General features: G+C 34.5%; 1 protein-coding gene across 3 annotated transcripts in view; it reads left to right on the forward strand.

Annotated features, from left to right (window-relative positions):
• The window catches only part of SMCHD1 (structural maintenance of chromosomes flexible hinge domain containing 1), a 108,123-nt gene that overhangs the window by 63,824 nt on the left and 18,404 nt on the right, over positions 1-25,895 (forward strand). For all 3 annotated transcript variants that reach the window (XM_081561891.1, XM_081561893.1, XM_081561892.1), the window contains exons 32-44: positions 157-314; positions 2,134-2,249; positions 4,146-4,210; positions 7,195-7,282; positions 7,912-8,043; positions 8,941-9,090; positions 13,528-13,654; positions 13,835-13,954; positions 14,897-14,982; positions 15,573-15,695; positions 17,221-17,411; positions 19,112-19,221; positions 19,593-19,663. In XM_081561891.1, coding sequence (XP_081418017.1) covers positions 157-314; positions 2,134-2,249; positions 4,146-4,210; positions 7,195-7,282; positions 7,912-8,043; positions 8,941-9,090; positions 13,528-13,654; positions 13,835-13,954; positions 14,897-14,982; positions 15,573-15,695; positions 17,221-17,411; positions 19,112-19,221; positions 19,593-19,663 — 1,537 coding nt within the window. The remainder of the gene's footprint in view (positions 1-156; positions 315-2,133; positions 2,250-4,145; positions 4,211-7,194; positions 7,283-7,911; positions 8,044-8,940; positions 9,091-13,527; positions 13,655-13,834; positions 13,955-14,896; positions 14,983-15,572; positions 15,696-17,220; positions 17,412-19,111; positions 19,222-19,592; positions 19,664-25,895) is intronic.

Here is a 25,895-nt window from a genome sequence, read left to right on the forward strand (position 1 = left end):
GCCGTCTACTTAGTGCTAGTCAGTAGTTGGAACGAAACAGGAGTAGAGAGGTTTCCTAAATGAGTTAAACTTTGTATAAATTGTCTCAGAATTTTTAATTATAACTAATAACAATTTGAACCCCTTTCCCCCCTTTCCCTTTTTCTTTCTTTTTAGAGGAGAACATATTATGCAGGTTAAAGCCACTTATAACAAGAATACCATAGAAGGACCCGTAATTAAGTTAATGATTCTTCCAGACCCTGAGAAACCCATTCGTCTCAATGTTAAATATGACAAGGATGCTTCCTTTTTAGCAGGCGGTATTTTCACTGGTGAGTAATTTAGTTTTAAAATAAATTTGTGGTGATAATTTGCCTCTTAGATTAACGGGATAAATTATTTATCCCAGGTGTTCAACATAATAAAAAAGCAACCATGTTGTGGACTTTTAAATGGCAAAGAAAGTATATTTGACTTAGCTTTGTCTTCCGTCTCCTCTATATCCTGCATTCCTTTAATGGTCAAGAATGAACTTAAAGTTTATGTATAAGCTGATAGCTTAAAGTAGTTCAGTTTGTGTTTATTCATTCGCTGAATTGTGAGATTCTGCCAAAGAAGTATGAACTACTGAATTGCAGGAGCTTCAGGGGTGTGTTCCACTAAATATGTTGCACTGTTAAACCAAATTGAGGACTGTTCAACTTAATTTGGATAGAAATGTATCACATAATTTATGATTAAAGACACTTTGTAACAACAAACATTTACTGAATACCTGCTATGTCCACCCACTATGCTAGATTCTTAGTTCCAGTAATGAACATGGCAGTTTTCAATGAGTTCAGCCTAATATAGGAGACAATCAACTAAGCAGATGATTCCTGTGTAATATGGCAGCTGTCAGGTCAATAGGAAATTATATTTGCTTTACATAGGTCATTTTCTTGAAGACTTTGATTTTCTTGAATGGATGAATTCCTGTGCAGTGAAAGAAGCAGACCAGAAAGATTAAATTGAAATTTAACAATATTTTAAAATAATTATGTATATACATAAACTTTTAAATCTGTTCAAGGAGATAAGTCCTATTTCCTGTGTAAAAACTGTAATAGGTGACCAATGAATATTATAGATGATAAATATAAGGGAATATTACTAGTTTAACTATGGTATGCTATTGAAAAATCATAAAAGAAAGTAAACACTGTATTCGCAGACTACGTAAAGCGTATAGATTTGTAACCATTTGACCTAGATTGCTGAGTCTTCAGTCTAACTTTTTATTTTTTACTGAAGTATAATTGACGTACAGTGTTAATCACTGCTATACGGCAGAGTGACTCAGTTATAAATATATATACACATTCTTTTTCATATTCTTTTCTATTATGGTTTATCACAGGATATTAAATATAGTTCCCTGTGCTGCAGATAACATGGTCTAACCTTTTTGGTCTTGCTTGGCAGACTGAAAATAAGACAAAGAACTGTTAATGGCAAAGATGTGATTTTTTTTCTTTTTCTCACTTTATAGCATCATTTATGGCATGAACTAGGAACATAAATCTGTTTATACAAACACATGACAGTTGTACATCAGCATCTTTACAATACTGAAGGATCAAAGATGTATTTATTAGATTTCTGTGGGAGGTTTAGCACTATTGATCTATATCCAATACCTGTTATGATTGTATAGTTCTGTAGACAAATAGTTGGGGAAGACTAATTAAAGAATAGTTTTATTTCTTAATCAGAATTTTATTTTTAACATTTAAACAAGATGTATGCTTTAAGAGATAAAATTATTTAACCAAATCCACTAATTGAACTGCTGCTGCTAAGTCGCTTCAGTCGTGTCTGACTCTGTGCGACCCCATAGACGGCAGCCCACCAGGCTCTGCCATCCCTGGGATTCTCCAGGTGAGAATACTGGAGTGGGTTGCCGTTTCCTTCTCTAGTGAATGAAAGGGAAAAATGAAAGTGAAGTTGCTCAGTTGTGTCCGACTCTTAGCAACCCCATGAACTGTAGCCCACCAGGTGCCTCCGTCCATGGGATTCTCCAGGCAAGAGTACTGGAGTGGGGTGCCATTGCCTTCTCCGACTAATTGAACTAGAAATAAAATAACTTTTTAATGTTCCCCATTACAGATTTTATGATTACTGTTATTTCTGAAGATGACAGTATCATTAAAAATATTAATCCAGCACGTATTTCCATGAAAATGTGGAAACTGGCAAACAATGGGAACCGACCGCCAGCAAATGTAAGTCATAGAAAGCATTTTAGAAGTTAAAAGTAGCTTTTATATTTAACATAAAATTAAATGTAGTTTAATATAAAAAGGCAGCGTGTATATCCTGTAGAACTAGAAAGTAACCCATTCCATCACTTAGTATGGGTATGTTTCAGAAGTAAGTCTAAAGAGCAGTAGCACAAGACAGAAAACCACTAAATATCATTAAGAGGTAATACAGACAGTCAGAATGGCTGCTATCCAAAAGTCTACAAGCAATAAATGTTGGAGAGGGTGTGGAGAAAAGGGAACCCTCTTACACTGGTGGTGGGAATGCAAACTAGTACAGCCACTATCGAGAACAGTGTGGAGATTCCTTAAAAAACTGGGAATAGAACTGCCATATGACCCAGCAATCCCACTGCTGGGCATACACACTGAGGAAACCAGAATTGAAAGAGATGTGTGTACCCCAGTGTTCATCGCAGCACTGTTTACAATAGCCAGGACATGGAAGCAACCTAGATGTCCATCAGCAGACGAATGGATAAGGAAGCTGTGGTACATATACACAATGGAATATTACTCAGCCATTAAAAAAAAATACATTTGAATCGGTTCTATTGAGATGGATGAAACTGGAGCCCATTATACATAGTGAAGTAAGCCAGAAAGAAAAACACCAATACAGTATACTAATGCATATATATGGAATTTGAAAGATGGTAACGATAACCCTATATGCGAGACAGAATAAGAGACACAGATGCATAGAACAGTCTTATGGTCTCTGAGGGAGAAGGTGAGGGTGGGACGTTCTGGGACAATAGCATTGAAACATGTATATTATCATATGTGAAACAGAACACCATTCCAGGTTCGATGCATGAGACAAATGCTCAGGGCTGGGGCAGTGGGATGACCCAGAGGGATGGGATGGGGAGGGAGGTGGGAGGGGGGGTTCAGGAAGGGGAACACATGTAAACCCATGGCTGATTCATGTCAATGTATGGCAGAAACCACTACAATATTGTAAAGTAATTAGCCCCCAACTAAAATAAATAAATTTATTAAAAATAAAAATATAATAAATAAAAGAGATAATACAGAAAGTGAGAGAAAGAAATATGATTGATAGAGTACAGAGTAGTAGAGTGGACAGACAGTTTAAGAGTCTAAAGCTGCACAATCCCAAGAGAAATATAATACTAGCCACATGTGATACTTAAATTCTGCTAGTAGCCACATTAAAAAGAAATAAATAAAATTAATTTTAATACAGTTTTAAACTAATATATTAAAAAAATTACCATTTCACCATGTACTCAGTATTTTAAAATTTAATAATGATATTTTACATGCTCATATCTTTCCAGGTCTTTGAAATTTGCTATGTATTTTATGCTTACATCTCCTCAATCTGAACCAGTCACATTTCAGGTGCTCAGTAGTCGTTATGGGCTACCATACCAGACAGTGCCAAACTAAAATAAATCTCAAATTGGAAAAGAAACCAAACTATATCAGGGGTCCTAATTTAATAATGCCTTTTAGGATTTATGATTCAGTTTAGTCATCTGTTTAGGAAACTAGCTTCCTTATTTTATACCATCAGTCCTACCAAGCTGCTGCTACCTTAAAATTGTGTCAGCACCATTAAGATCTGTTATATGTCCTTTAATAATTAATGGTATATCTTTCCATTGTGACTGATCTCATTTTTGTGTCACACATGCATGGTAAAGATATATATATATATATATATATATATATATATATATATATATGTAGACGTGTTTGTGTGTATTTATTAATCCATGTGTGATCTGGATTCACACTTGATAAAGGTAAAGTAAGTTTCCATCCTAAATATACTATGCTAAATGTTTGTGATTTCTCTCTCTTCTTTCCCACTTTTCCTTCTAGGCAGAAATATTTAGTTGTAATAAAATAAAGGATAATGACAAAGAAGATGGCTGCTTCTACTTCAGGTATTTCTCAAATCATTTCATATTTTAATGTATATTTTGTTACAGAGTTAATCAGTGTTGGCAACATGTACCTGTTTAGCTAAGGAGAAATAGGGAAGGGAAGTCGCTCAGTCGTGTCCGACTCTTTGCGACCCCGTGGACTGTAGCCTACCAGGCTCCTCCGTCCATGGGATTCTCCAGGCAAGAATACTGGAGTGGTTTGCCATTTCCTTCTCCAGGGGATCTTCCCGACCCAGGGATCGAACTCAGGTCTCCCGCATTGGAGGCAGACACTGAGCCACCAGGGACATCCAAGGAGAAATAATTTATGATCAAATAGAAAATGTTATTTTTTAAAAAAAATTTTTGGTCAGGAAATTTTTTGAGAAAATATTTTGTCTACAAAGTTTGCAAAATGATTTGGGGAAAGATTGTTGTGATAGATATATTTGCTTTCAGAACTATCAAAAACATCCAAAAAATTCTGTTGTCAGAGCATTTATAATATTTTATTATATAGAAGATTTCTATAATTCTAAACTTCAGATCTTACAAAATAAAAAAGCTGAACTAGTTTTTATATTTAACTATGTGACTTTAAGTGTTGCTTCTTTTTCTGTACTTTGAAATCTGTAAATGGTTTTGGATACATGGTGGCTAAGGTTTCATTTATTAGAAATGTCTTTTTGCTTTTTGAACTAATAATTGCTTTATTTCATTAAATGTATTAGTTTATTAAGCCAAATGGAAAACAAAAGGTACAATTACAAATTGTTGTTACAATAATACTAGCATTTACAATTACCTGTGTGTTTAACTTCGTTGAGATCCCTATTTTTCCACATAGCTTCAAGTTACTATCTATTATTATTTTGTTTTACCTTGTAGGACTCCCTTGACCATTTCTTCTTGGCCAGATGTAGTGGTAATGAACTCTCTTAGCTTTTGTTTATATGAGAATGTTGCCATGCTGCATGGCATGCAGGATCTTACTTCCACAATCTGGGATCAAACCTGCCCCCAACCCCCTGCCCCTGCCCCGGTCCCCCACCTCCCTGCAGTGTAATCACTGAGTCCTAACCACTGGACAACCAGGGAATTCCTTTCTGAGAATGTTTTAATTTCTCCCTCACTTTTGAGGGATGGTTCTTGGTTGACAGTTTCTTATAACACTTGGAGAACATTGACCTACTGCCTTCTGACTTCCAAACTTACTGATAAGAAATTCATCACCTTGTTGAGGATGCCTTGTATGTAATGATTTGCTTCCTCTTGCTGCTGCTAATATTCTTTTTCTTTGTCTTATGAAAGTTTGTGTTAGTGTGTCTTGCTGTTGGTCTCTGAGTTTTATCTTGGAATTCCTTGAGCATCTGGGATATTTATACTAATGTCTTTCATCAAACTAGGGAAATTTCCAGTCATTCTTCAAAAATTGTCCCTGCCATTCTTTTCCTTTTTTTCTCCTTGAATTCCCACAGTGTGTATGTTGGTCCACTTGATGGCATCTCAGGTCCTTTACACTCTCTTCACTTTCTTCCTTCTCTTTTTTTCTTTCTGTTCCTCAGACTGTATAATTTCCACTGTCTTATCTTCAAGTTCATTAATTCTTCTACGTATTTGAATCTGCCTTTGACTACCTGTAGTGAAATTTTCCCTTCAGTTATTGTACATTTCAGCTGCAGAACTTGCTTTTGGTTTCTTTTTAAGTTTTCACTTTAATTGATATTTTTGTCTTTTCTGTACATTACTGTCTTGACTTTTTTCACATCTTCTTTTAATTCTTTGAGCATCTTTAAAACATTGTTTTAAAGTCCTTGTCTAGTATATCAGCCTCCTGATGTTTTTCAGGGACGGTTTTGATTGACTTATTTTTCCCATACTTTACCATTTGTTTGCCTTCTGGGGTTTTTGTTATTGAAAATTACACATTTGAATCTAATAATGTAACCACATTGGAATTGAGTCCTTTCAGTGTGCACTTATCAAGGCAGTGTCAGATTACTATATATGTATCTAACTATTTTGAGTTTTGTTATCTTATTACAGACCAGTAACAAAAAGGAAGTTTTAGGTATTTACACACTCATCTCTGTGAATAATGATAGGCTTATTGCTTTCTAATCCTTAGTTGTTTTCTTTCTTTTCCTTGCTATACCTCACTGGCTAGGACTTAGAGAAAAATGTTGAATGGATACGATGAGAGTGATTATTCTAAAATTATTCCCAATCCAAAAGGGACATTTCAGCATTTCACTCATAAGTATAATGTTTGCTTTAGGGTCTTTATTTTGGGTAAATATCGTTATCAGGCTGTTCATTTGTAATCATTACTAAAAGAACTTCTATTTATCATGAATGACATTAGATTTCATTACCTGTTGAGGCAGTAGGTGTTATTTTCCCTTTTTTATATATATATATGGATAGACAGATACAGATATATAGTTGCTTTACTCCTAAATTTTATTTATTTATTTGGCTGCTCCATCATTGATGTATTCATTGTGTTTGTGGCCAAAATAGTCTAGCAGGTCTACCTCTTACTAAGTTCCTTATTGGTAATTTAGTTACAATAAATATCTTTTATATATATATAGTTATATAGTTACTTATTTAGAACATATAAATGGAAAACAAAGCAACATAAGATCAGTTGGATAGTTTATAAACTTGAAATATAAAACTGAGATGGAAATTTGTGTGGAAATGAAGCTAAATTCATACGATATGTAATTTAGCATTTATTGTGTTTAACTACTTTATCAACTCTATATTCAGTTTTTACTACATCCAGAGTTTTTGTTCTAGATTATGATAGAATGTCTAGGTAAGAGGGACTGACATTCAGCTTGATGTTGCAGGAAGTATTTGATATATGAAGTTGAATGTAACTCTCTTCTTACTCATTTACTTTTGATGGAAGGAAAAGAAATGTTAATGCTTTGAATTTCTTTCCCTTTTATTTAAAAGTTATCAGTGATCTTATCTCTTTCTTCTTAACTTAGGGATAAAGCAATTCCTAACAAGGTGGGGACATACTGTATCCAGTTTGGTTTTACGATGGATAAAGCAAATATTCTTAACAGTGAGCAGGTTTGTTTACTCTTTTTATGCATGGCAGTTAGCTTTAGTTAGCTTCACATTTTCTTACTTAGTTGAGGTGTGAAGTGTTTGAAGTGTTTTGTTTAAAAGTGGTTTGATTATTAGATGAAAGGTATAAATAATGCCATCTTCAGGAATTTTAGAATAATATATACTTAAATTATGTTGATTAAACTTGACCTGATACGGAAGTTACTTTTTTATCCCTGTTTATATTGAGGATTTGATTAGTAAACATTTTAATCTATATCATGGTCAGGGTTGCTCCTATCAGTTGTATGTGAAAATGTTTCAATTAATAACATTTCAGGATTCTAGATAATGAAGTTTTAAGGTAGTTTTAACATACATCATCTCCGTTCATTATTGTTAGTGCACTAAATTTTTTTAACAATTACATGTATTGTTATGTGTTTCTAAATTTGTTTTTAGATGGTTAACATTCAAAAATTAATGTTACGCCTTTTATTTTCAGTTTTTAAAAGTTGATTGGTTTTAAAAATTTAATGGAAATATGTTTTGGAAGGTAGTATTTCATTTCATTTAGGATATGCTCTGTTTCCTCATCTTTAAATACTAAACCATTAATGTGTTGTTAATTAGAATGCTCCTTTTGTTAGATTATAGTGGATGTTCTACCTAATCAACCTGTGAAGTTAGTTCCTGAAATTCAGCCAGCTACACCAGCTGTTTCAAATGTTCGCTCAGTTGCCAGTAGGACCCTGGTCAAAGATTTGTATCTTCATATCACGGTAATGTTTATTTACTTCCAAATTACCAAGGGTAACAAAAATTATTCCTAGTTTCAAGGTGCGAGACAGTTACTATAGAATCCTATATGAATTATTCTGTTTAAATTTATAGGAAAAACTTATGCAAGTTAATGACATGCTTACCAGTATCTTTATACTTAAATACAAATAATGAATTCAATTATACATAAAATAAATCCAGCTATACTAAGTAGAAGTGATTAAAAAAATGCAGAAATCTGCCCACCTTTACTAATATATATCTTTAATCCACTATTTCATGTAAGTATTATGAATGTGTTAAGTAAGTTGATTCTTCAGTGTCCATTTCAATGAGGGGCAGGAAGTAATTAAGTATGTATTTTGAAGAGGTTTGCATCATGACTGATCATAATGAGCTCCTTAAATCTTTCTGGTTACCCAGAGGGTAAGCAAAAATAGGACTGCTAAGAATATTAACAACAACATGTAAAACACACTAGTGGGACTTCATTTTTTTGAAAAACTTGGCTAATAGGGTTGTTAACACCTTCAGTGTGTTTTCTTGTTTTAGACCATGAAACTTAACTGATTCTTAAACTGGTTTTCCCTCGATCTTAAATAGATGCTGAAGGTACATAACACTTTTTTAAATGTGAGTCCTTTTAATAAAGTTGGGAGTCATTGTATTAGGTGGAAACTTGTGGTTCTTTATGGTTTCTGGGATTATTTCCTGCCTGTAGAACTCTTACTCTGAGATCTGAATTCTGTGTTTGGAATAAGAAGGATCAGGGTGATTTAATATTTGGAGCTTAGAAATAGGTCATATTTCTGATTTTCCCATGTCCTTCTCTGTGTTTGATCTTTTTTCCACTTCTTTTAATTAGTTTTCTGAAACTTTTCATTGTTTACTTTAAGGATGACTACAACAATCATACTGGAGTTGATTTGGTTGGCACTGTAATGGCTACCATCAAAGGTTCTAATGAGGAAGATGACATACCTCTCTTTAATGGGAAAATTAGAACACTTGAATTTCCCTTTGTGAAAGGTTCAGCTGAAATCACGGTAATATTTTTGTCTTCTATTAGATAAGGTTTTGGTATTTAATAGTTTAAACCACAATATTACTATACTTGTTCTTTTGTATGTATAGCTATGATGATATTCTAATTATAGCATTAAATTGGAAAGGCAGCTAAGATATTTTGATTTTTGTTCTGAGCTATTATACATTGAACCCATGATCATTGTTACTGTTAGAAAGGCCCTATTTTTCTTTTCCCCTATGGATGACTGTTTTCTGTGACTAGATTGTTTTAACTTCAGTGACAGTATAATCATGTTTCATTGAAAAGCCAGCATCCTGTAGATAGAAATAGAATCAAACATAGCCCAGGTAAAATGTACACATATCTAGAAAAGTTTAATAAAACCAGCTTATCTTTGTCATTCTATTTTTTTTCCAAAATGGAAATAGCTTTGCTTATATAAAGCATACCCAGTGAGAGAACATCAAAAGATAATTACTGTACTATCACCATTCAGAGATACTGATGATTAGCAATTCAGTGTATAACCTTCCAGACTTTTCTGTATATACACAAGCACTGCATGGATGTCCTGTGAATGTGATTTATGTAGACGTGGAGGAGGGTGTAAAGTTTCATTAATATAATAGAACTCTACTTTAATGAAATCTTTACTCATTTTGCACATGCTTGCTATGTATCTGTCAGTTCAGTTCAGTCACTCACTTGTGTCTGACTGTGACCCCATGGACTGCAGCGCCAAGCTTCCCTGTCCATCACCTACTTAAAGCTTTCTCAAACTCATGTTCATCGAGTTGGTGATGCCATCCAATCCTCTGTCATCCATCCCCTTCTCCTCCTGCCTTCAATCTTTCCCAGCATCAGGGTCTTTTACAGTGAGTCAGTTCTTCACATCAGGTGACCAAAGTCTTGGAGCTTCAGCATCAGTCCTTCCAGTGACTATTCAGGACTGATTTCATTTACACTTGACTGGTTTAATCTCCTTGCAGTCCAAGAAGACTCTCAAAAGTCTCCTCCAACACCACAGTTTAAAAGCATCAGTTCTTCGGCGCTCAGCTTTCTTTATGGTCCGACTCTGACATCCATACATATATCTGTATCTCAAAAATAAATCTACCTTGTTGTGTTGATGGTTATAATTTATTTGATCAATCCTAAAGTGAAAATTTAGTTTCTTTCCAAAGTTTTATCAGCAGTGCTTCCATCAGCTTTCTTCACGTTGTTTTAACAATATTAGGCTTACAATTGGGGAATCTGCCATCTTGCACGTGGCGTACAGTTCGACTTGTTGGTTGGTCTGGCAAAGACTGACCATTACAGCATTTCCATTTTAATTAGTTTTCAACACTCTAAAAATTCCTGAATTCTCAGAAAGAGATCTTTATCTGTAATGCTGTAATGGTCTTTGCCAGACCAACAAACAAGCTGAACATCTCCAAATTCCTGGTTTATTTGCAGAATTAGAAAGACTTGGCAGTACTGGGCCAAGATTCTCTTCAGGTAGTAGGATTTTCCAGTCAGCTGCATCCATGCTGCTTCTTTTCATTCCTTGACATTGAGGGCAAGTGTCAGTTGCTGCTTATATTTACACTTGTTCTTTTATTTTTATCATGGTTGAGGGTAAAGTGAAAGTTTCCTATACTCTAACAAAGATTAGGTGATGAAACCACAAGTTGAAAAACAGAGAAGGGTGGGGAAGACATTTTGAACATGCAGAGTTGGTTTGTATTGGAAGAACACAGGTGCCCACTCCCTGTATCCAGGTTACCTCTGTCCTGTTTCCTTGGCCACAGTTACAGGCATTTGCTTACCCTGCTGTACGCATTTCTGAGGTTGAGACGGTGACCTAAACTATTCTCCCACAGCTGCATGTTCTGTCAGCTTCATGTCATGCATGTGAATTTCCACTAGAGGTTCCTAGTATCACGTTGAAGAAGCAGAAATCTCTCAGGTCCTACTTGACTCCTGACCATGTATTAATTTGGTAGGTCTGGGGCAGGGCTGTGGAATCTGATCTGATCTGTGCAGGTGATTCTTGTCATTAGGGACATTTAGGAGACACTAGGTCTAGAACACAGTCATTTGTAAATGTTCCCGTTTGCTAGAAAAGAATGTGTACTGCTTTCATTAAAGCTTTAATCTAAGTTTATAATTATTCATGTTTGTTAATTGTGTTATTCAAATTCTTTATCCTTTGCCTTCTTGATCTAAATTTTACTTTGCTATGTATTTGTCCATTGCTCGCATTTCAAGTTGCCATTTGTATATAAATCCAGTTTTGGACTCTTCAGTTCTCTTTAATTCTGTTATTCCATGGATTTTGGTAAACTGAACACATAGATTACAAGCTGTAAAACTTTGCGATAGGAAAGGCCTCCTTAAATAAGACATCAAGGATAAGATTTTATATTTAACTATATATATAAATAGAGGATTAATGATATTTTGATATAATAATATATTAGTAGAGTATGTTGAACATATTTTTAAAACATTCTGAAGAACTTCCTGCAAATCAATAAGAAAAAAGACAATCTAGTTGGAAGGACTGATGTTGAAGCTGAAACTCCAATACTTTGGCCACCTCATGCAAAGAGTTGACTCATAGGAAAAGGCCATGATGCTGGGGAGGATTGGGGGCAGGAGGAGAACGGGACGGCAGAGGATGAGATGGCTGGATGGCATCACCGACTCGATGGACATGGGTTTGGGTGGACTCTGGGGGTTGGTGATGGACAGGGAGGCCTGGCGTGCTGCGATTCATGGGGTCGCAAAGAGTCGGACACGACTGAGCAACTGAACTGAGTAGAAAAATAAATGATAAAGAATATAACAGGCAGTTAGTGGAAGAGAAGGTATGCTGCTGCTGCTGCTGCTGCTAAGTCACTTCAGTCATGTCCAACTCTGTGCAACCCCATAGACGGCAGCCCACCAGGCTCTGCTGTCCCTGGGATTCTCCAGGCAAGAACCCTGGAGTGGGTTGCCATTTCCTTCTCCAATGCATGAAAGTGAAAAGTGAAAGTGAAGTCGCTCAGTCATGTCCGACTCTTCGCGACCCCCATGGACTGCAGCCTACCAGGCTCCTGTCCATGGGATTTTCCAGGCAAGAGTGCTGGAGTGGGGTGCCATTGCCTTAAATAGCTAATAAACAAGAAGCATTACCTCAGTAGTAATCAGGGAAATGCTAGTTAAAACAGTAATGACTGGTTGTTTTTAATACATTTTTTAGAAAAAAAAAAGATTGATAATAAATGTTAGCCAAGCATCAGGGGAACTGGATATTACACACTAATGATGAGAGGATAAATTGATGTAGACCTTTTCAAGTGAAATTTGATACTACCTATTAAAGTAATCTTTTAACAAGTCATTATATTTCTCTGGCTAGTCTAGAGAACACACCAAGAGGTATATAAAGATTTTTCTTTGCAGTAGTATAAGTAATAGCTAAAATTTTTTACTAAAATGTTCATCACCCAGTGAAAGAATATTATAATATATTATATCTATACTATGCATAAATGTAAAAAATTGGTAACTAAACATTTATTTGAATTGATTGACAGATCAAAATTAGTGCTGAAAGCAAATTGCTACAGTTAAGTTTATGTTATATTTTAATTGTAGACAGTTTTTTTTGTGTTTATATTCATATAAGTACATTGAAAACAGCTTTTGATTTAATGGTAGACTTATTTTATTATTTCATGGATTGTTCTGTGGTGTTCTGTCAATTTAGATTTAAAAAAATTTTATTTCTCTGAACTTGATTACTATGGTCTAAAAAACAAAACAGCTAGTACCCATTGTTTCCTTGTAAGACTGAAAAGATTATTTAGGATATAGATATTTGTATTGCATTATTTACTAGCTATATGCTATAAAATACATCAGAAGTTTTTTTGTGTGTACATTAATGAAGGAAAATACATTAAAAAGCCCACATCTTTAGAGCTTTTCAGCACCTCTTGTTTGGTCACCTGGGACTGGTGGGTCTGCTTCCATGGTAACAGCTGTAACTTAAACTCAGCACTGGGCTTTGTGTACGTCTTTGTGGTTATTTTTATAACTTTCACACCATCAGCTGTTTCACACTGCTTCAACTTAGAGGTAGAAATCAAGCCATTTCTGGTCAAGATATAAGAAGCCATTGATATTTCTGGTCTGGAAGATACTTTTTCTCGTAGTTTTCTATTATATATAATTTTTGCATAAGCTATTTATTGATAAAATAATTTGGCTTTCAAACCAATACCAAAGAGTTTTATGTCTTGGATGGTGCTGCTGATGTTTGAGTGAATGCTTAATGAACCTCACAGGTCAGTCAGTTTTGCCTTTTGCCTTTAAAAGTTACCACTTACTGAAAACAGAGCACAGTGAGATAAATAACATTTGTATATTTACAGATACCTTTTTAAAACTGGTTTTTCCTGCTGCTCTTTTCTTTCTACAGAGTCTAGTGCTAGCAGAAAATAGTCCTGGAAGGGATAGTACTGAGTATTTTATTGTGTTTGAGCCTCGGCTACCAGCTTTATCAAGAACGTTAGAATCATATATTCTACCATTTATGTTTTACAATGGTAAGTTTCTAGGAAACTAGAGGATAAACTCTTGAGTTTGTGGTACTTTGAGTACTTGAGTTTGTGTAGTTTGTTTTGCTTTCCATTAAATGGTGCTTACTAGTTATCTAATCTTGTGATGACATTTTGGAAAAGTCACAATTTAAAATTGAAATAAACTATCTGAATGTTTTTTCTTAGATGTTAAGAAGCAGCAACAAATGGCAGCGCTTACAAAAGAAAAGGACCAATTATCCAAGTCTATTACAGTGTACAGAACTTTATTTGATACCAGCAAACAGCTTCTTGATGAGATGAAGTGTAAGTCATTTTGTGTTCAGAAGTGATAGAAGATGATGCTTTGGATAATGGTGAGATAGAAGGTTGAGTCCATAGGACACAAACATTGTCTACTTCCCTGGACTTAGAAGTAAACTGCAGGACAAGGCAGAAGAGTAGTAGTAATGGTTTATATTATTCATCATTCAATCTTAAGATGAAGTACTCTTGTCTTTAAATAAATGTATACCTTGTTTACCTAAAAAATTTTGCAATTTTTATTAGGAATCTGAATCTGTATAAATGTAGGGGTTTTGACATAATAATAAGGTTTATATCTAGCTTTAGCATTTGGCAAAAGATACTGGATGACAATATCACTGAAAAAGTGATCTGTAATTTAAGTTTTAGTTTGACTTTGTGTAGTTTAATTTACAAACATCTGCAGCAGAGAAATAGCTAATTTATTTTTTAATAAATACATGGCGTATTTGCTACAGTTTTTAATAATGTCTGTACTGTTAGGGCATTTGCTGAGTTGTGCACTATCATTGCTTTCCATTTGTCAGATTTTTTTCACAGGTCAGGGATATTTAGAGGATAATATGAACTAAGTAATGAAATAATACACAATTTGTAGTACTAAAAATTGTTCTTTAAAAAGTCTTATTTTCTTAGAATAACCTTATGTAATTATGTATATATTACATATATTCATGTGGATTAGAATTAAATAACTTATCCAAGATTACTTGTAGTTTGCAGTTTATAATACCTCCAGTTGCATTCATTTTGTATTTTCTTTTTGTATATTAGATGTGAATGTTAATTTTAGATTTTTAGTTTATTTAAGATTTCTATAATAGTTATCGTTTTTCATTTTAGCATCAATCATTAAAAGGAAAAAAACAAGGGACTGAAAACATTTTTTAAAAACTATTATAAGAGCTATCACAAACTGATAGTTTTTGTTTTTAATTTTAGGCCAAGTTGAAGAAGCAAAATTAAAAGAGGCCCAGTTGCGAAATGAACTGAAAAACCACAATATTGACATTTCTACAACACAGCAGGTACAGTTTCCAAGAATATGTGAAAGTTTTTTTTTTTAATGAATTCTAGCCTATAATTGTTTTTAATTATTCATATTTTATTAAGAATGTTGACACTATTGTTTTTGGGTCCTAAGCCATATGGGGATTATAATCCAGTTACTTACTGGACATTGAAATAGGCTAACAGTAATGGAGTGCTCTTTTCAAAGAAATTGCAGTTTGTGTTTCTGATCTAATGTTACTAGTAAGTTATATTAATACAACACCAAGTTGAGAACTTGCACTGAAGTGGCCTAAGTAATAATCAGTGGCAAAGAAAATGAGAGAAAGTGACGAAAGACAATAGATTTTTTAGAGCTTATATTCTTTACGTGTATAACTCCTAAGTCTTATTATAGGTCATATAATTCTTAACTAAGAAAAAAAGAATCAGTGAGGTTGATGTTGTACATTTCTATGATCATATTCTCAAAAGAAAAGAATGGCTATGTAGTAACTTTTGTATACTTGAGTTGTCCAAATTGTTGGTTTTTCTCTGCTATTTTCTCTACCTTGTACAAGAGTCATTGCAATTGGTCTTGCAGTTAATTATTCTTTATAAATTACAGATGCCACACATTGAAGCACTTTTGAAAAGAAAGCTATCAGAACAGGAAGAACTAAAAAAAAAACCCAGAAGATCATGTACTCTTCCAAATTATACTAAAGGCAGTGGAGATGTTTTGGGAAAGGTTTGTGTTTCAACCTTTTACGAGGCAGTACATTTTATTGTCTTGTTTTCTGTAGGCTTTGGGTGATCCTGGGTCATGGAGCCATGACGATATTAGTGGTTGGGGATCCCATGCAGGATGGAGTGAAATTTCATAACAGTGCTAAGATGGTGTGCAGTTAAAACCTACGAATTGTTTACTTGAAATTTTCATTTATTGTTTTCAGACTGCCATTGATTAGGTAACTGAAATTGGGGAAAGAGAAACTGCAGATAAGGGGGAATTGTTCTACAGGGTGGACACTGTGATGTTTTTAACAGTGACACAACATTCTCATTGTTAGGGCAGATGTTTGCTACTGGATCAGGTAAGAATAAAGGATAAATGTGACCATACCAGTGTAATAAATGACTTTTGAAATCAGCCACAAAAATTCAGCCTTTGAGCAAGGCTTTGAGCAATGTTGGACTTTGAGCAAGAAAACTTTGAACAAGCTTGTGACTAAAATCCAGTGGGTTCTCTGGATCCACAGGTTCTAATTGCTCAAATTCAATCAACTGCAGAGGAAAAATATTTGAGGGGGAAATTCTAGAAAGTTCCAGAAAGTAAAACTTGAGTTTGTCACATGCACATGCTGGCAACTATTTACATAGCATTCACATTGTATTAGGTATTATAAGTAATCTAGAAATGGCTTAAAATATACTTAATGTTATATGCAAATACTGTGACATTTTATATAAATGATTTAAGTGTCCACAGATTTTAGTATCTGAGGGGATTCCTGGAACCAGTTCCCTGTGGATACAGATGGATGGTTATACAGTTGACCCTTCAGTAGCAAAGGTTTGAACTGTGAGGGTCCACTCACATACAGACTTTTTTTTTAACTAAATACTGGCTATAGTACTGCCTAATGGTTGAATCCTTGGATGTTAAACTAGGTGTGGATGACCGACTGTGAAGTTACATACAGATTTCCAGTTGATCAAAGGGTCAGTGGCCCTAACCTCTGTACCCTCCATGCATAACCTCCATACATTTGTTTGGTGGTCAAATGTTTTTGTAAATAGGGGAGAGACTATTAATTCTGAGCCCTACAGAGTTTATAAAACGGAAGAAATGATTCTTATTTGTGATATTTAGATTTGTTTTCTAAAAAATCATCAGCATAAATGATCTACTTAGAAGGGTATAGCTATATTTAGGTTTAAGTGTGCTTTATGCTTTAACAATTGACACAGCCAGTAGTAGAGAGATGAATGTGAAAAAAAGGTACATCACCTAACTGATAATATGCCAAATATTTTTATTTGGTTATTGGCAAAATTTACTGTAGTTTAATCTGTGAAATAGTTTTTTGAAATTAAATAGCATAAGAGACCATTTAAAATATTTAAGCCAGTAAGTTTTTACAGCTTGAGAATTTTTTGTTAATTCATACGAATGTTTCCCCAAAAAAGTGTTTTGCTGTTTAGATGTTGACTTTTAAAATATTTAATATATATAGAAGTTTTTTAACTTGATTTTTTAAAATGGCTTCTAGATTGCACACCTGGCACAGATTGAAGATGATAGAGCCGCAATGGTTATCTCTTGGCATCTGGCAAGTGACATGGACTGTGTGGTCACCCTGACCACTGATGCTGCACGTCGAATTTATGATGAAACCCAAGGTCGTCAGCAGGTGTTGCCCCTCGATTCTATTTATAAGAAGACTCTTCCAGATTGGAAAAGGTTAGAAAAAAATGCAAGTAGTGATTTTTAAAAAAAAAATACCTGTTCTATTTTTTATCAAATCGTAGAATTTTAAAATTTCTCTGAAAGGTGCCTAAAATAGAAAAGTGACTCAAATTATCTACATTATTTTTTGTCTTCCTCACAAATATGATCTTCATTAAGATCAGTGTTGCAGTGTATTTGATCACATGTGCTGGCCAGGTTTAATTTGCCAGTTAAATGTTATTTGTTTATATGATAGATACACATACAACAAATAGGAAGGATGGTGAGATGTCATTATCATTAACAGACTATGGAACTCCTTTATTTGGAGTAAGAATATAGATCAATGTCTTTTGTCCTTTTGTAAGTCCTTTAAAAATAAACAGCCATCATTTAGGTAAGAAGGTCTCTATTGGAACTGCCATTAGCAAAATTGAAATGTAAGAGACCATCTAGTTAGGATGATACATCTGTGTTTTAATATAAATCGATTTTCTCTGATTGTTTCCCATTTACTTGTCAAAATATATTTTTCAGAATAACCATGCAAACCAGTTAGTCATGTAAGTATTTTATGTGTACTCTAGTTTTGACTATTTAAAAAAATCTGCCTTAAAAGACTCAAGCAAAATGGTGATAGCAAAGCAAAATAAAATTAAAATACATAAGAGAATATTGACCAAAAATTTTCTCAGATCCCTAAACAAAGTTTTGCAAGGCCTACAGTTGAGTAGAAATGGGACTTGAAGGAGAATGGAAACTAAATTAAGAGCTTACTGTATCATTAAACTAAAATTTTATTTCACTTTGTAATCTAAACATAAAGAAACAGCTGGAATTTGAACTCAAATTTGTCTGCTCCTAAAATCTCCCACTCTGCTCCCAGTCAGCACCCATTTTAAATAACATGGGATGTCCTATCAAATCATAGTGACTGTGTTGAAAAGAGTAGTAATTTTTCTGAAAGTAATTTTCCCTTCAGGTGGTCTTCTATTTTTTTTTTCATTATCCCTGAGGATCAAATTAAGAATCCTTTATTTAGGGAAAGTATGAATTTGGTATTTAAGGCTAATGCTTGCTCTAAAAACTAGTTATCCTCACTTCCTGGTCTTCTGCCTCCTACTGGGATTGAGTTCATTAGCTCTTAAAGCCACTCCACCCTCTACTCCTACCTGCACAATTTGGGGAAAGCTACCCTATGTGGGCAGAGAAAGCCCTGACACCCCAGTCAGCCTCCATCTCTTGAATCGCATTGTTATCCCTAGATTTCAGTTGCTCATTCTGTACGCTGTGTCAGAGGACAGGTGGCCAGAGTACTGGGTTGCTTCTCTTCCATGTTCTCAGCCTTGGCCTTGCCTGTGCCCTCAGCCATTCTAGGGCCACTCTCCACATGAAACAGTCATATCATGGGCATCCTGGTGTAGGGCCAGCTTGAGAAGCTGCATCTCTTCTTTCCTTGTCAAAACTAAACAAAGCTTAGTTTATATCAGTTTTACAAACTAATTGAGGGCAGATAAAACTAAGCAGGTATTTTTTTTATGGTAAATGTTGTTTTCGTTTCCAAAGGCATAACAGTTAAGCACTTAGGAGTATTACCTGTGATTAGGGAGTTGTGATCACAGAGATAATCAGTGTATTCATATGTTTTTCATCATATATGTATTTTTTGATGATAAGTTACATATTTTGTTTAAAACCTTTTTTAAATTCAGACCTCTACCTCATTACCGAAATGGAAGATTGTATTTTAAACCCATTGGAGACCCCGTCTTTGCCCGAGACTTGTTAACTTTTCCAGATAACGTTGAACACTGTGAAACAGGTAAAGGAAGTTATGACTTTTTTAATACAGATGGTATGCTTGTGATTCAGATACTTTAATTACTGATTATGTTCTTACTTAGTTTATAAATGATAGTTGTATTAATATTTACTTCTCTTATTTTTCCTATTAGAAGAAAGTATTGAATAAAATTCCTGTGTTAGCATTATTTCTAAGAAAACTTTATAATAATATATGTTAAAATTTTTTTAAAATATGTCATTTTTTTTTTCAAATGTTTCATGTGCAGTCATTGTATTTCAACTTCTGGGTACACAACAGCATGCTTACCAGCAGAAGTCTGTGTTAATATTTTAATATGATCAAAAAAGATGTCATAATTTTAACATTTTGTTTGTTGAATTTTTTAGTATTTGGTATGCTGTTAGGAGACACTATTATTTTGGATAATTTGGATGCTGCCAATCATTACAGAAAAGAGGTATGTACTTGAATTCTTTTTTAATTTGTAGCTCCAATTTTACTGTGTGTTTTAAAATTTTAATATATTAGCAGTCTATAAAGAAATAATTTTATTTTGAGATAACATGTGCAAATGACTTAGCAAAACCAATTTAAATCCTATAAATTGATAAGCAGCATGAATCTGAGCAAAATATATGAATGAATTTGCCTAGATACAAATTAAAATGAAATGTTTCCGGGCTGTGAAATTGAGTTTCAACAACAGTGTCTATTAATGGTGGTATTAAAAAGGAGTTATCTCAGATAATGTTGCTGGAAACACAGTTTGAAGCAGCCCTTGTTTATTAGTTGTTAGGGCTGTAACAAAGTACCGCAGGCTGGGTGGCTTAAACAGTAGAAATATACTGTCTCACAGTTCTGCTGGCTTGAAATCCAAATTCAAGATGTGAGAAGGGCCAGTTCTTTCCAGGGGTTCTGAGGGAAGGAGTCTGTTCCACGCCTTTCTCCTTGATTTTGCAGATGGTCATTCCCCCTGTATCTGTTTGCATCTATGCATATGTACCCAAATTTCCCCTTTATTTAAGGACACTACTCATTGAATTAGAGCCCACTGTTATGACCTCATTTTAATATGATTGTTAAGACCCAGTCTTCAATTCAGGTCACGTTTTTGAAGAACTGGGGGGTTAGGACATCAACACAGGGATTCTGAGGGATACAATGCATCTGATAATACCTTTGCAGAGCATTTAGCAATATAAATGTTTATCAATTGCTACATAACAAACACTTCAAAAGTTAGTGGCTTTAAGCAGTAGCAGCATGTTAGTTCTCATTCCTTGCTGGGTTTCTCCAAGTAGTGTTGGCTGCTTGCACTGGGATGGTGAAAGCTCCAGGTGCCTCCCTCACACAGCTGGCAGCTGATGCTGGTTGCCACCATGAGTTAGCTGTAGCTGGCCAGAGCCGCCTCTGGGGCTGCCACCCGCACCATTGTTCTCAACCCCCCTCATGGGTGTATGAGGTAATGCCATTAAGGTTTTTAGAAACCTTTTTCTCGCTAAGAGGATCTAGAAAGCAGTGCCTTAAATCTTTCTGAGGTCTTAACGTAGGGACATCCTTCACTTGACTTTGATTCCAAGGCTACCTTATACTGACTGTGCACTGGGTTTGATCTTAGCTGGAGGCTCTCCGTTTCTTTTTCAACAAAGTTTTGTTGGCCAAACAGGCTGGGGAGGAAAAACAGTCCAACTCAGCAAGTTCTTGATTAGAAATACTTGAAATTATTTCTGAAAATGAATTAGTTCCTACTTAGTTCATCTCCCGTTCGTACTGGCTCATTCATAACTGGCTACTGGCTGGGCACACGGCAGGGGTTGTAGGCTGGCAGACTTAGATCTCTCTACACAGGCCACTCCTTGTGGCTGCTAGGGCTTTTATCAGTGGCATGTGAGTCCTAAAAAGGAAAGTTAGAATGGTGAAGACAGAAGTTACAGGTCTCTTAAGTCCCAGTGTCGGGAAGTACATTTGGTTGGTCAGAATCTGGCCAGCCCAGATCCAAATGGGGGAATAGGGAGTTTGGAATAGACTCTCTCCTTTCCATGGGCGAGGCAAAGAAGATGCCACCTTCTTTATATCATCATATATTAAGATAATTTGTCTTACAGACATGCTCTCATAAAAATACTCATTAGAATGTTTAAGAATTTTTATCGGGAAACTTTGAAAGCGTGTAAAGTCCATCAGTTAGGATTGCACCGCTCCATTATGGTAATTTATACAGTAGAATAGTATGTATCTATTAAAAAGATATAAAGCAGATTGACATGTCCTAACGAGGAAGATGTGCAAAATACATTGTTTCGTTGAAAAGTTGCAAAATGATAATGTACAAAGTTATGCCCTTTTGAAAATAAGCTTATGTAGTTTAAACAGAGTGCAAGAATATATTGTATACTGTTGTATTTATTAAGAAAGATTAACCTTTCTGTATTACTTTTAAGTTTTTCTTAATGAGGAAAGAAAGGCAATCTGTTGTGAAGAAGGGCCTTTCACAGGGCTGTTGTCAAGACTAAATAAAATAAGAAAATAAGTGAATAAAATTTCAGTAAAGGAACAATCTATTTGGATCTGAAATCCAAAGGTCTTGAATTTGTTGATATAGAAGAAGTACTAAATTTAATAAATATGGTGTTAGGGACTTGGAAATAGCAGGTGATAAACATGTATGTAAACATTATAGGCTTGCAAAATATTATAGCTTAAATGAATGAGAGTAGTTACTGAAGAGAAAACAGAAGTCAGTTTAAAATATGATCCTAGTACCTATAAATAGTGTATTATAAAATCATGGATATCTTAAAATCATATAGTCTCATAATCTAGATGAGAAACCTTAAGTACAAAACAAATAATGATTCTGTATTAAGTCATAGTACTAATTCATGGCAAAACTAGAACTAGTCAGAACAGATTTTCTGTGGGCCCGGTTAGAAGAAATAGTAAGTGTGTCTTCAGTTTAGGAGAGCTAAATTAGTGAGATTACTGAAAATTAAACAACTAATTGGGGAAAAGTATTTGGCATCTTCATGAATGGTTCCTTATGAACTTAAAAATGGCTTTAATATACTATATCAGAAAATGGCTGTGGATGAGGAAGTTGCTGTATTCTAATGGTGATTAGCGTTTGTATGTCCTGAATTATAAGCCAGAAATCATACCCATTATAAGTTATGACAATGTATAATCTATTAGGAGAAGGTGAGTAGCTTACTAGGGAGGATGAATTAGCAAGTTGAGTAATAATTGGAAGAATCTGTCAATAGTTCAGTCTGTTATTTGGTTACCTACAATGTATGAGACACAGTGAGGTGCTGTTAATTGCTGAATAACCAGCTCTGTTGAGTAGAGTGATGGGACCCTGATTTGTAGCTTTTGTCAGCCCCCACAGTGTGAATACTCATATCCTGGCTGACTTCCAGCTGCCTATGTGTGGTCATTGATTGAGGCATTCAGGAGGACTTGGTTCTCATGACCTAGTAAATGCTGGTTCCAGCATATCACTAGCACAGTGCTAGGCTTTGAGGGTTATGCAGAAATGGACTAGACAACTCAGATAGCCAAAGGAAGTGCTAGCAGAGGTGAACTAACAGGCCATTTCAAAAGGCTGATTCTAGCTATATATATCATTAAGAAATCTTACTGTAAAAACTGGTAAGAAAGTAAGAATTTTAAGTGAAGGTGGGAACCCAGAGAGATGAATATAACACTGAAGCCTAAGTTTTCTTTGAGAATATTTGTCAAACTAATGGAACTTGAGCATCAGTTATCACTCCCTTGGAAGGCTCAGAGGGTAAGACATACCAGAATGTGGAATCTGCTCGAAGAACCTCTTTCCCGGTAAATTAGAACCCCGAGAGGGCTAACCCTTGGCATAAGACTGAACAAAAGAAATGAGCTTGCCTCCTCCATCTCAACTCCAGGCATTTCTGGACTGAAACAAAACTGCCTTTCTTGAACTTTAGCACTAAGTGGAAAATAAAAAACTATTTTCCTAGAGACTGCATTAACAAATTGGCTGTCATGTATGTTTGCAACTTGCATTCATAATACCTGAATGGTCTTCAAGGTAACTTCAAAGTAAACATTTGATTTCATATAATGCTGGACTTGTAGTGTCCTTAGATATGTCATCAGAGCAAACAAAATTCTCTCCAAAAGAATTCACCTTTATCTTAAAACTGAAGTAATTTTCATATTGAACACAAGAGCAGATATTTTAAAATATTTAAAATATATAAATATGTTATAATATATAATGTTTATTAATATTTAAAAATATCTATTAATAAAATGTTAAAACAATTAAAATATATTTCATAATATATTTTAAGAAAAAGTGTTGAATATAAGAGCAAGTAGATTTGAAAAAAATCAAAAAGAGCATCTAAAAATAAAAAGTATAATAAAAGTTAAATACTGGGCAGACTTAACAGCTTAATAGAGAATTTAGTGAATTGAAAGATAGGTCAGAAAAATTATCCAGACTGCAACCTAGAGAGAAGGAATGTAATAGAGAATCACTAAGGATAGAGTTAGAAAATCTTTTTTTAAAAAGTTTAATCAGAGTGCCAAAAAGAGGAGGATAAAAGGATCATAGGTAATACCTGAAGAACTAGTGGCTGAAAACTGAAGAACCGATGAAAAACATCAGTTCATAGCTTCAAAAAAGTAATAGACCATATGTGACAAAAGCAGGGACAGCATTTGTTCCTCATAGTTTCAGCATAGTTCCTCATAGTGATGTCTTTGCTTCCAAAGTTTTGAATGAAATCACTCCACTTACCAAATATTGTTTTCAAACTCTTCTAAGAAAAAGCTTTTATGACATCTCTTGGTGATATCATTAGGTTTCAGGAGTCTTTTTATTGTTTTCTCTTCATAAATTCTTCATGCCATTTATACTGATTCAACCCCTTGTTGACTCCATTCCTTGCTCATCCTTACAGCAGTTGTAAGTATTGCCCAGAACTGTAGCTCTGTTTACTCACTGGATTTGCAAATGCTGTCTTGATCTTTTTCAGGTCAGTGGCGGCAGCCTTGCAGCAGAGGCCTAGTGAGAACTTAAGTTTTTTTTTTAATGGTAAATTACAGTAAAATACATATAACAAAATTTACCATGTAAACCATTTTTAAGTGTACAGTTTCACTAGTGTTAATTACGTTCACATTGTTCACCCAGTTTCCAGAACTCGCTTCTTTTCGTGAAACTGAACTTGTCCCCGTTAAATAGCAGCTGGTCCTTTCCCCTTCTGTGCCGTTTGAGAATTGGAGGCCTGTCCCTTTAACCACAGGCCCATAGCTCCTACTGTCAGTGCGTTAACAAGAGAAGAGGAGAAAGTTGAGTGTGTTTATTATCTAAGATGGTACTAAATCTGTAAAATCATTGCCTGAATCTGATTGAATAATAAGTTATTTGATTTACTATATATATATGATTATTGGATAATAATCACATAGTAATAGTACATGAATTCAGTCTGTATTTTTTTTAGTCTGTATTTTTAGTGTTCACTTTTAGAAAGTGTACAAATCCAAACCAAAACTAAGAAAATAAAATGTGATACTTTATTTTACTAAAAGATTCATTTCCCCAAAGAATTCACCACAGATTTTCTTCAAGTAGACATTCTATTTTATTTAAATTTTATAAAAAGTGTCTAATTTGGGAAAGCATCTATCAGTTACCTTGAAATTATGTTAAAAGAATAAATATTAGTCATAATTTTCTATTACATGTCCTATTGCTTTTCACTTTTAAAACTGAATTGTGCTTAATCTTTTATAATTCAGAAACGGCTTGATCTACTGTGTTAGATTGAATTAGGTGTTTCTACATGTTGCTAAATTGTCTTCTTTTCAGTCATTTTTTTGATGTATGCATCCTGTTTCATTGCATGGATGTGCCATACTTTATGTAACTTATTGAATGTGCAAGTTTCATACTTTTCATTATTAAAAGGACGTTTCAGTGTACACTTGTTCACATCTGTGATGATTTTTTTCTGGCATATTCTTAGAAGTGGAATTTTTGGGTCATGCAGATTGTTAATCTTTTTAGCACTTGTCATGTTTCCTCTGAGAAGGGCTGTCCCAAAGCAGATTACTAATGCAAGAAGACCCTTTCTCCAACATTTTGTCTGGGTGTGTGTTCTCTGTGTGTATTTTAACATTTTAAGTAGTGAAAATTTTCATTTGAGCTCCAAGTTATTTCAGTTTCACTTCTGGTTACCAGTGAATTTGAACATTTTTTGTATATATCTCCTAGACCTCTTTTTTGAAAGCATATTCCTGAAGATCATGAAATACTAAATCTAGTGTTTCTCTTTTATTCCCTAGCTTCTCTGAAAAATTTAATTCTCGACTAACACTTTCTACTTCCCTTTCCATGTCTTAGGTTTTACTACATAATTCTAGTTCCCCCAGCTCTCATATCACTGGCTCTTTTTCTTCCTACAGCTGAAATCCTCTGAAGATTCATCCCTTTGCTCTTCAGTTTGTATTTTCTTCAGTCTAATACAATACTCTTTTTGCTACCCTTTGGTCATCTGGAAAACTTGTGTCTAACAGAAGGAAACTAAACTAAGTGATACAGCCTGGATACTGCTTTGGTTTCTAGTAGCACACAAGTCTCTGGCTTGTCTGTCTCTCTTCCTTCCTCTTATCAATCAAGCCATCAATCTCAATTTCAC

This window comes from Giraffa tippelskirchi, chromosome 14 (assembly GCF_054371585.1).
Source record: "Giraffa tippelskirchi isolate mGirTip1 chromosome 14, T2T-mGirTip1v1.2.pri, whole genome shotgun sequence".
Taxonomy (NCBI): Eukaryota; Metazoa; Chordata; class Mammalia; order Artiodactyla; family Giraffidae; genus Giraffa; species Giraffa tippelskirchi.